The 12,145-nt window shown below is 43.0% G+C and overlaps 1 protein-coding gene across 1 annotated transcript; it reads left to right on the top strand.

The window, feature by feature from the left end:
• Positions 1-6,067: 6,067 nt before the first annotated feature.
• On the top strand, positions 6,068-11,467 carry pitx1 (paired-like homeodomain 1). Its single transcript, XM_061299313.1, has 3 exons — positions 6,068-6,841; positions 8,288-8,550; positions 10,127-11,467. The coding sequence occupies exons 1-3, from the start codon at positions 6,637-6,639 to the stop codon at positions 10,745-10,747; spliced, it is 1,089 nt and encodes a 362-aa protein (XP_061155297.1). The 5' UTR covers positions 6,068-6,636; the 3' UTR covers positions 10,748-11,467.
• Positions 11,468-12,145: the final 678 nt, after the last annotated feature.

The following is a 12,145-nucleotide window of genomic DNA, read 5'->3' on the forward strand; positions in this document are numbered from 1 at the left end:
CATGCTAACCAGTACCAGATAATGCTAAACGTGACTGCTAGTAAGTCAAATGACCTTCTCAGATGCGGAAGTAGCTAACGCTACAGAAAGGACTTTTGAGTGACCTTATTTTGACTTTTTTTTTCAAAATGACATCAGATTGTTTTATACGCATGAATAGAAGCGAGGGAATTATTTTAAAGCGCCGGCGCAGCGCAACACGATCCCGTAAAGCGCCGTCGTAAATCTCACCGAGGCTCGTCCTGCTTCTGCTGCCGTTGAGGCCAGCAACGACCAGATGTTGAAAAACAATTCATCAAGGAGCGATCTAAAGAATTTTGATAGTGGAAAAGGGGAGGATGAGCGCAACGAGTGACAGCCAAAGAACAAAAAGCATCTTTTAACCCTGTTGGGAATTTGTTGCTAAATGCAAAACAAACTCGCCGCTGTTAAATCGTTTGTTCGGCGCCCGAACTAGAAGATGGCGCTCACGTTACAGGAAGTGAAACCTTTCAAGGTCAAACTTAAATTTTTAGCATTAAGTATTTTTTCCTCCACAGTCTCCAGTTGGCCAGCACAGCCCTTAGTTTCCCCGTATGTCAAAAGTGTCACCTTGCTAGCATGATCTGTTAGCATCTGGCTACCAATGATGCATTCAATGTGGCATTGGCTCACAGCACGATACTCTGCAGTCTCCACTTGCCCGCATTCTCATTTTGGATGACCGTGATGACTTACAGTTAGCTGCCACACTCTCCGCTTGGCTGCCGTGGTCCGGCGCTCCATCAGGGAGATCCTTGTTTCTCCTCCATTTTGCGAGCACATCATTGTGCTTTTTCAAGTCTGGAAATGACAAAAGTGAAGACACGTGTTATTATTGTGCTCAACAGTCACGAGGCTCTTTTGCTGCCATTTATTGCGACAGCCGTCATGTGCACTTTCAGCCCATTTTGACGAGGACAAAAAAAAGACGCCATGTGTCTGTGATGAGACAAGGAAAAGCTTTTGTTTGGATGCTGCTATTTGCCAATAATTAGAGACCCCCCCCCCCCCCCCCGCCTCGACACACACACACAGACAGGCGCTAAAGGGCCAAATAATCCCTTCACCTATTTGCAGAGGACAGACGAGTAGGCCTCACCTTCAGGGTAGTACTTAACTCCTGTAGCCACTCGTTGGGTAATCGCACTATTCCAGCAGCCTGCTAATTACCCGTGTGTGTGTTTGTCCATCCGTGTGTGTGTGTGTGTAGCAATGCAGGCCTCACAAGTTGTCAATGGCGATGTGGCCTGCACGTGGAGCAACTGAGCATCCACTGCCACTGTTCGCACACAATGTTGACTTTCAGCTACATACATGTTGCATTTCCACCTTGTGTCCATTTTTCTTTGTTTGGTAAGCTAAGGGCATTTTGGCCCAGAAACAATACAGAGGCAACTTGGGGCTAAGAAAAAAACAACAACGTGAAAATGTGGAAATTATATTCATTAATTGTATTGTTTTCATTCCCTTTTAACATTTTGTTAGTATCTGATGCAAACATGAATGTGTTTTCTTTCACTTGTAGCTTTTTAAAAATATATTGCCGCATCCGCCAATATAATTATTTTAACTTGCAATATACAGATAACGTGATTAAAAAATGATGTAAAAACAAGTTTTAGAGAGTCTCGTCATTTGTAATCCATTTTATTTTAATAACACTGCCATTGTTAATTAGCAGCAAAACAAATTATTGTGTTCACTCACATATAGAAAGGTTTGAGATGTGCTTATACTCAGAACGCAGCTTTGCCAAATTAAAGATGTTAGTGATTAAACTGTTTGTGTAATAAAATGTATTCAAAGCCGGAAAAAGAGCAAATAAATAAATAAATAAATAAATAAACAAGCTTCCGTTGCAAAATCATTCGCCAATTCATCGTCCAAGAAACGCAGGTGGGAATGCGCATTTGTGCGCATTTTTCCATGAAGAAAATCTTGCCGGCATGAGAAAGATGAGGATGCTGCTAAGAATTGGGGGGGCGAGTGACGTCACTGAACGGTGAGGGCACGCAGCCCCCCGAAAAAGCGACGAGCCGCCGCACACGCTCCAAAGCAAACAAGTCGACGCACGTGAACGCACCACCTTGTGGATTTGAAGCGTATGCAGAAAGCCTGAGCTTCCGAGCACTTTTTTTTTTCATTCTTCTGTGAGCCGACACACAACCGGTAAGGAGAAACGACATTAACAACTATATGGACTCCATTTTAAACAGGGCAGGAGATTTTTTTTAAATGGGTATTTCAGACACCTTTGGCTGTTTGAAAGGGTGTGGGGTGAAGCATCTTCTTTAACACAAGCGATCTTTGGCAGCGGCTAGACTAAATCGTGTGTGCGCGCACGCGTGTGTAGTCAAACTAATCCAAATGTAAAATGTATTTACTCACTCAAAACTCCGTTTGAATTTATGACAATTTGTTGTTTAAATTAAAAATTTGCTCACCGCGATCCTTCAACACTGTAACATCTCGGATGGTTTGTTCATTGACGCGCACAGTTTAACCCCAACATCTTAAACAGATGACTTTTTGTGTTATTTTCATTGATTCCAATTTGTGTCTCTGTTTACAGCCCCTTGCCCCCCACCCCCCACCCCAGGCAGCTGGATTATGGAACTACATCTGTCCAAGAATATCATCTCATGCACGGGTGCAGGTACAAATCGAGATCTTACTTGACGATTGCAATTAGATGCAGTTGCATGCCTCGTCAGCTGCTTGCAAGGGGGGAGAAAAAAAGGATCAATTTGTGATGCTGACACGTGCTAAATGAGACACGACGACGAGCCAAAGTTTTCTTTTCAATACTCGCTGCTCTTACACTAATTAAAAGCGCATTTGTCACTCTCTGGATTAGGCGACACCATTTCCTGGTGTCTTCATTTTCTTTTCAGTCCAGACATATGTGATTACATGATGACAAGCTGCAATCCCTGCAGGTACGTTTTTGGTGCAACAATATGGATTTTTAATAGCAGAGCGCTGTGGGGCTATGGAGAAAATCTATCAATTTGAATTAAAAAGAAACATTAACTACACGAGAGGGGGGGTGAGACATTTGAGTTTCCGCTAAATACAAGAATAGAACAATCCTAAAATAATTTATACTTACAACACCAAAGACGTACACTAATTAAAATCTCAACTGCAATGTAAAACGCACGCAGTACATTTTCTGGCGTTTCCCCTTACTTTTGTGCTCATTTGGAGTTTTGTTTCCCCACCTGCCGACAACGCAGGTTGGTTAAAAAAAAGATATCACCAAGGTAATAATCAGCCGTGTCCTTCTCTTGTTACGCGGCATGGAAGCGGGCTCCACTTTCAGCCGAGTGCTTCTCGCTCATGTTTGGACCACTTTTTCACAACACGCGCGCGCGGCCTTTTTTTTTTTTTTTTTGCACTTCTCGACCTGCGGGCAAAATGCACCGAGCGCTGACCTTTAACCCGTCGGTGGCGAACGGCGGATGGAAAGGCTTTCTGAAGCCATCCATCACAAGCAAAGTGGGATGCGGCAGCGCGAGGACTACAGGGAGGCTGACTGTTTACATTAGCGCCCATCTATCAGCCTGCAAGAAAGAAGTCATGTGCGATTCATGCCAGGAGCAAGAGGAGGACGAGGATTAATTAGGCGCGTCATTAAGTGGAAGCGCTACTAAAAAGACGTCATCTGTCATGTTAGGATGCATCCGAGTGCAAAAAAAATAAAAAGACAATAAATGAATAGGAAAATTGCTGTCTAATCTGAAATTGGAAGTTGCAGCACTCAACCGTGCCTGCAATACCGATTAGAAAAAACATTTGAAATTTAAAAATGAATCACCCTGGTGCGCTGTTGAGACACGTGTCATAATATTTACGCATTCGGATCAAATTCATAATTGCCTTAATCTATAATAATCCCTTTAGAATGATCAAATAAAACACTTTTAGTCTCGAGATAAAAGTCCTTAACGCGAAATGTAACACGTCATTCAGACATGGGGACGCGGGCGGGGGAGGTCAGAATTTTGAAAGCTAAGGGCCTTCAGGGGGACTTTTCCGGTCCGACTGCATGGGATTTCATTTTCAAAAAAAAAAAAAAAAGGGTCTTACAAGAGGGGTTGTGGCGCCGATGACAATCCCAGTCGGAGCACGCTGACAGACAGACACACATGCACGCAACATACACACACACACACTAGTCTCCTGTGTTTATGAATTACTGCAGTGGCTCACCATAACTATAATCATAATCATAATCCTAATTGGCTTTCTAAATATAATAAGAAACATAATACACAAGTGGTTCAAATTATTTTCAAAAACAAGACGCAGGTTGTATTCCTTAAATTCAAGTATTACAAAAAAAAGGCATTTTCCAAGAACAAAGTCCAAATTTTACATGTAAAAATTGGACATGTATAAACTGGAACTTCACTTGGAAACTGATCAGTAAAGTGTAAGCATTTACTAAAGAAAGAGATTCCAAGAAAGAGACATTTAAGGATCTTTCTATAATCCTTCTATACACTCAAAAATGTAGGTAAACGTGGAAAATGAGTCATGGGGGCCACTCGCCATGCATCAAGAGGAAATACTGGTGGTGCGTTCAGTGACGAGTCGACGAAATTGGACATTTTATAAAAATAATAAAAGCGGGATGCCACATGGAATGTTACATTCAGAGACCGTTCATTAAATTTGAATATAGGCTATGGCCTAAGAGGCGCGAGTTGGCTGTGAAAATAAAAAGTAGTCAGAAGATGCATTCAATGACAGGGTCAATTGTCAAAACGTTAACTGTAATCAAATACTGTACAGAAACGGAAGTCAAGTGTAAGTGTTGCGTTCAATCACTCAATAAAATTGGATACACCCCGTCTCAAAGCAGCAGGTCGCAATGAGTTCAAGTAGTCATAAAAAGTAATAAAATTAAAGATCCTACATGAAGCGATGCATTTAAGGGCGGTCCGACAAAAACGGTCAAAAGGACTCGTGAGAGACGTAAAACAGACCATAAGTCAGGTCATGTGGAAATGTTGCATTCAGTGACCGTTCAATAAAACTGGATAAAGCCTGGGATTACTTGAACAAACAGCAGGTCATAACGAGTTCAACGCAATCATAATAAAAACAAGTTGTAAAAATAACATCTGAGGAGGTGCGTTCAAGGCTCGTTCGATAAAATTGGGCACTCAGACGTCAATCTTTGACGTCCATCCTCATCAATACACAAGCAGTACCATGTTTTGTCATTCGGTCGGAGACAACGTGGGTGCGTTCAAGTACACTGATACAAAATTGGAGATAAACCCAAACCGGTGAGATGATTGGCACACGTAAACGTTGCGTTCAAGCGAGGCTCGATTACAAGTGTCAGTGTGGAAGAGGTAAAATAAACACAACAGTCGGTGCTCATCCTGTCTTAAACAGGATTAGAAAAAAAAAAAGATTATTAAAACCGGATATTAGGGTATAGCGTAAACGTGACTAACGTGACTTAACATGTAATTACAACCCACAGAGTTTATAAGCACTAATGGCTTTAAAAAAAGTTTTCCCCAAATCTACGCAAGTGGTGCGTTTAAAACAGTACATTTGGGTATTTCTACTAAAATGTGGAAAATTTACGTGGGGTACTATATAGTCAACATTTCTATAAAAAAATAAAGAAATCTATAAAAAATTAGCTACAGAATTTCGATCATGACATCCGCCGGACATGCAAATCAACATTACCTTAATTACTACCTTAATTAGGCAAGTGACGCGCGTCCAAGGACGACTGAATAAAATGTTTATTTTTTTTAAAGCGTGCCTTGACCCTGTTGGCATTTATTGGAGCTGATTGTTTACTTATTAGACAAAAGGGTCAGCTGGGATGGCGATAACACACACGCACGGAGGCACCCACGCGCGCGTGCACGCTCAAAGCTATGTTACGTTGATTGAATAGGGAAACAGTAACCGGGCAGGCCCGTTTGCAAATGTTTGCTCATTCACGCGTCGATATAGAGGCCGTGTTGTGTGTGTGCCGTGGCGTGGCGTGGCGTGGCTCCGTGCGGGGGTGTCTGCACACATTACAAACATGCCTGCACTGAGCTAAAACCAAACCAAAAAAAAACTTGTATTGCATCGGTATGACAACGTTTTCTTGTATATGGATTCTGCGGGTGAATCCATGCACATTTTTCCCGAGACGTTGCGTGGGAGTGTTTTAGTTCCACGCCACTTAAAAAACAAAAGTTGCTGATTTGCGCGTTGCACATTTTTAGGTCTCGTCTGGTGACGTCACGCTCGGGGCAGGCTCAAGAGTGGGCGGGGCCGCGTGAATTGGGTCCCACGCAAGCAGAGCTCAACCTTCTCCTCCACTGTGGTCACGACTCGCGTGGAAGGAGCTGGCGAGAAGACAGAATTGCTCCAAAATTGCACATCCCCCTGCCTGTTTTTTTTTTTTTTTTTTTAATAGGACTATAGTGGATCTTTGTCTGTCCTTCCCTCCCATGTCGCCACGCGTGTCGGCTTCGGCGTGGACTTGTCTGCGCCTCGCTACGTCGAACCAACGCTCGGCGCTGCATGCAACGCGGGCCTGCCTGACTCGTCTGCATCCCTCCTTCTAATCTCCTCCAAGGTGTCATGAATTTGGAGAGACTCTCCGAGACCGCGGCGGTGGTGCGAGCCCACGCCAATCCGAACCCGAACCCACCTCCTCCTCCCCGCGTGTCACGCGACGTGAGCCCCGCGTTCCACTTGCAGCCTAGAAGCTCCAACATCACCACGAGCGCTCGCGGGGGGACTTTAGAGCACTCGAGCAGCGACTCTTCGGACGCAGAGCTGGCAGGTACATGAGGGAAAGGGGGTCATACGCAATTTTTTTGCGTGCCTAACAGTTGCAAATGACGTCTTTGGGGACCTTGATCCTGCCATGTATGTTAATAAGTCTTTAGCTAAGCCAATATAACCATGCGTACTGATCGAAATGATAAAAAAAAATACATTTGAGAGGGCATTTTAAATTACCATATATTTTTTTTAATTTGCAGTTTGATGCGAGTGCCGGAGTTATGATTATTAGATGTTTTATTTTTTGGAGGAAGCAAGAAACCAAGAAAATGAAATAGAAAAATAATCAAACTTAAATTGAGTTGCGGGACGCCAAGCGTAAAAGTTAAAATGATCATATTTATTCTTTTATATTTATTTTTTAAATTATTTAACAGTACATTTAAAAAGCAGCATTCAATTTTTTTTTTTTTTTTTAAATCCTCACGTCAGTGTTTGCAAATATTTAGTTAATAGACAGTGTTTTTAAAATGCGCTTTAAAAAGCATTTAAGATGCATTGTTTTTTGCAAGGTAAATTTGTTTTACTGGGAAAACCTTAAAAATGTATATTAGGGATATTAAAGTGTCCGTTTAAGGGGAGGTGGAGGTCATTTTGGATGATTTAATGTGGGGGTGGGGGGGTCGTGCACGCCAAAGCTGGAAAAGTCTTGTTTTGATGTCACGTCACTGAATAACAGTTTGCACTGGCACATTTCGAGGGAGCAAAAGAAAAATTATGGAGTTTGTGGAGGAGCCGTTTAGGGAAGCTCATTAGATTTTTGTTGCCCAACTTAAAAATAAGAAATTAAATCAGTCTTTACGAAACAACTTCTGGCAAGTAGAAGATTAATTTATTTAAAAAAACGTCATTTTTAAAAATTCAGTTATATAAAAAAATATTAATAAAGTATTTTCCTTCTTACGATTATGGTGAGTGACTCATGTACCAAAAATAGTCAGTAGATTTGATGTTTGGGTTTTCGACATCAAGCAGTTGAAATATTTCCAAATATGTCCAAACAACCATCAAGACGTTTCTGAGCACTGCACGGATGCCTGATTTGGGATTAACCTTTGCGCGCGTGCATGTTGACAAAAAAGTGCTGCATGGACACGTTGAGTCATGACAGTGAGGGGGTTATTTTAATTTAAAATTATTCAAATATAATCGAATATTTTATTTTTGCAATACTATAACCTACCCCTCCCCCCAAATGTTGACATAAAACTGAAAGTTGTGGCATTTAATGTAAATTTTAACCGCATCGTAAAACTCAACTTAAATAAAATACACTAGTGACGTCAAGGACATCGCCTTTGAATAAGTGCACTTATTTATTTATTAGAAAGCAGAACTCACTTGGACATTTACACTATTGTGTCCCTTTTTGCTGAACCGTTGGATGTTTTGTCATGCAATCTGCATGAAGTGACGGTTGCACTTTTTGATGTCGACTATGCAGCGGAAAAGGAGCGTAGCAGCAGCAGCTGCGGCGGCGGCGATGTGCGCGTCAGCGGCGGCGATGTGCGCGTCAGCGGCGGCGGTGATGAGGCGCTGTCGTGCGCCGACGACCCCAAGAAAAAGAAGCAGCGGCGGCAGCGCACGCACTTTACCAGCCAGCAGCTGCAGGAGCTTGAGGCCACCTTCCAGCGGAACCGATACCCGGACATGAGCACGCGCGAGGAGATCGCTGTGTGGACCAACCTCACCGAGGCCAGAGTCAGGGTGAGACGCGCCGCGCGCCAACAAATGGAAGGGGCGGGAGGATTTTAGTTGCGCAAGAAAGGAAAATCTGAAGGATATTCTCAAGTTTGTCAGTTGAGGGGGTATTTGGATGAATATTCACTCAACGTTGACTGCAGTCATTATAACCCCAAAGGTGTCGGATTTAGAAATGCATTTCCTAAAATAAATGTGTTTGCGTGAAGCGCGCGTAAAAGTGCGTTTCAAAGCTGAAAACGACGCATCGGCATAAAAACTATTCACAAATTTTGAGGGAAGTGCGTAATAATGAGGTCATTTCGGATATTTTTGGAAGGAGGTTTATAAGGGTAGTCATTACAACTTTACCACATAGCCCAACAAACAGGATTGTAGAAAAACATTTTGTCACTCCAAATCCCAAGTTTTTTTTTTTAAACATGAGAGAAATGCAAAAGGTCCATATCGGTCGGTAAAGAAGTGTAGGTATAAACGTGCTTATAAATATGTTTATGATGACGTCAGCACGAAGAGACAATTAAAAATTCATGAGCATTATTTTTCTTTTTGATTTTAAGCGGGTCAACGCTTCTTTCATTCAAGGAGTTCATATCAAAATGTTTTTTTAATCTTTACATTTTTATCTTTTTTTATATTATTTTAGGAGATTTAGGTGCGTGTTATTGTTTTTTCAAGCGCAGACGTTAGCGCTGTCATTTTCCCTATTTGTCTCCATATGCTTTTTTTCATTTGCTAAAAAACACCAATAAATAATTGTGTTTTATCCGTACCACCACCTGCGCTCATGGATTGCCGATGCTAACAGACTCATGATGGGTTGCTGATTTATATGTTAAAAAAATAAAATCAAAACGAAGCATGCCTAGCTGCATTTCAATCACGCTCACATCAAACAGGGGAGAAATAAATCCAACAGTTTGGAATTTATTGGCTGCTGCAGGTGCAGTCAGGCCCTTTTATACATTCCATATTTAGATTCTCATTTAGAGAGTGCAGGCAACAAATACAGATTTTGCCAGCTCGGACAATTTAGGCGACGACCTTTATTCCCTTTTTAAAATGTAAAGGTTAATTGAATGGGACTTTGAGCGTTTTCTATTCATCGATGTAGCCGCACTGCCAGCCAAAATATTAGGTCCACCCAAGAAATACATTTTATAGGTGTACCTTATAAAATAAAAAGGACATTTTTAGAAATGCGTATTTTTTTTAACGATTTGTAAAACGCTGCGGTCGTTTACGATTGATGCATTTGAAGATATACTTAATAAATTGAAACTTTGAGGGATGTATTTTTATTTAGAGTTGCCTAAAAACCTTTTGGGGGGTAAGAAACCAACATGTGACTTTTTAAATCAGCGCGTGTACTTTATAAAGAGGCATTCCGACCTATATGTAAAGTTTGGAAAACGGTTTCTCCTTCATTGCCAGGCGTGTTTTTATACAGCATTTTGGAGCAAGTACTGCATGTGCGCAAGCTTGCCCATGCAATTAAGTGTCTCCAATAATAAGGCTCACGCCATTTTCGTCGCATAGGCTATATACTGAGTGCATTTTGCCGTTTGTTGGTCGCGCGCAGGTGTGGTTCAAGAACCGGCGCGCCAAGTGGCGCAAGCGCGAGCGCAACCAGCAGATGGACCTGTGCAAGAACGCCTACCTGCCGCAGTTCAGCGGCCTGATGCAGCCCTATGACGACCCCATGTACCCGGCGGCGGCGGCTGCGGCGGCCGCATACACCTACAACAACTGGCCCAACAAGAGCCTGCACGGCCCCAAGAACTTCCCCTTCTTCAACTCCATGAGCCCGCTCACCTCGCAGCCCGTCACCATGTTCTCGTCGTCGCCGGCGCCCATCACGACCATGAGCGTGCAAGCGGCCGCCGCTGCCGCCGCGGCTGCCCACGCGCACGGCGGCATGCCCTCCATGGGCGGCCCCCCGCCAGGCCTCAACAACATCGGCAACCTCAACACGGCGCCGCCGCCGCCTCCACATGCCCCACCGGGCCTCAACGCAGCCGGCATGTCGTCGCCGGGCTGCCCTTACGCGGCGGCCGGCTCGCACTACGGCGTCTACCGGGAAACGTGCAACCCGAGCCTGGCCACGCTCAGACTCAAGTCCAAGCAGCACCACTCCAGCTTTGGCTACGGGGGGCTGCAGAGCCCCGCCTCGGGCCTCAACGCCTGCCAGTACAACAGCTGACCCGACCCCGCTCGCGACGTGACGTAACGCGACGAGACGTGTTGCTCTGTTGTCAATGGAACACTTGTTACTCTGTACATACGCCATGCACATGTAAATATATACTGGCTTAACATGGACAATATAGTTGTCTTTTTGTTTGTCGTGCCCGCTTAGCAATTCTAAAAAGAATTCTCAATAATGGCGTGGGGGCGCGTGGGCGTTTTTTTTGTTTTTGTTTTAGTCCAAAGTGAGGACTGGAAAAAGAAAAGTTTTTCGTGCGGCGTGCACAAGCCGCTAAATTTTATATAAGGGGGGGGGGGGGCGCTTGAATATGGTGCGACGAAAATAGAATACACAAGGCAGAGCTAAATTTAATTTCTAATTGTGCACATGAAATTTGCATGAAGTAACGTGAGCTTGTCCTTTTTAAAATGTAAAACGCGCCATTTCCGAGGTGCTCATCAAGTAATCTAATCCACGGGCCATTGATATCCTATCAGCACTCGACTGATATTGATTGTGTGTTTTAGATGATAACAAGGTGCAAGTGAGGATTAGGCATGTAACAAGAGTAAGAATAGGAATACAAAAGGATCATTGGAGGGTTTATGAGTGAAATTATAGGTCAATATTTGATGCGCTATTTCCGTCTACACCTGCAAAATGTGACGTCAGGAGTGGTTTTGTCTCATGAAATTCATTTTGTAAACATCATGCAGCTATAAAATGCAAAAGAAATCTTTCAGTTTCATTTGAGTATTTTCAGCCAAAGAAAAGGTGTGGGAACAAATTTTTTTTTGTCATGTAACTTAGAAATGAATTGAATTCACATTAAGCAGTGCGTATTTTAAAAGAAGGGTTTCTTTTTCGCGAGTGTTTTCTTTTGGACTAGTACCCTGACAACTCTAACTTTTCATAACATCAGTAAAATGTAATTACTCAAATTATTTGACTTTGTAACCTATACTTGGAAACATTTTAACTGCTTAAACAAACGAAACCTGACAACATTTACTGTCAGTGTCGTGCTATAGATAAATGTCCATTATTTTAATTTTGTTTATTAATTTGAAAAGATGGGAGGGGTGGTCGTGTGTCAAACATGATTGCTTATAAAAACAAAAAAGATGCGAGTTTCCCAACAAGTCCCAACAGTGAAAAAGCAACCAACTTGCGTCACATTCTTTACCTGGGCGTGGTGATGGTGCACTTGGTTCGGATCCGCTGCATTCGAACCCATCGACGGGGACAGAAACAGAGGGGGTCGCTTGCCACAGCTCGCGAGAAACAAAAAGGGGGGGAAAGTGAGATCTGTGATTATGAATGAAACACGAGAGGGAGCGCACGCGCATGCGCACAGGCTTGGCTTGCTAGCGTGACAACGCAGGAGCAAAACGCAATGACAGAATACAATTG

This window comes from Syngnathus typhle, linkage group LG15 (assembly GCF_033458585.1).
Source record: "Syngnathus typhle isolate RoL2023-S1 ecotype Sweden linkage group LG15, RoL_Styp_1.0, whole genome shotgun sequence".
NCBI lineage: Eukaryota > Metazoa > Chordata > Actinopteri > Syngnathiformes > Syngnathidae > Syngnathus > Syngnathus typhle.

Bases quoted from the DNA above. Each gene is read 5' to 3' on its own strand.
- pitx1 (XM_061299313.1), top strand. From the start codon at position 6,637: ATGAATTTGGAGAGACTCTCCGAGACCGCGGCGGTGGTGCGAGCCCAC. The intron at 6,842-8,287 runs GTACATGAGGGA...TCGACTATGCAG, and splicing joins TTCGGACGCAGAGCTGGCAG to CGGAAAAGGAGCGTAGCAGC. The intron at 8,551-10,126 runs GTGAGACGCGCC...GGTCGCGCGCAG, and splicing joins TCACCGAGGCCAGAGTCAGG to GTGTGGTTCAAGAACCGGCG.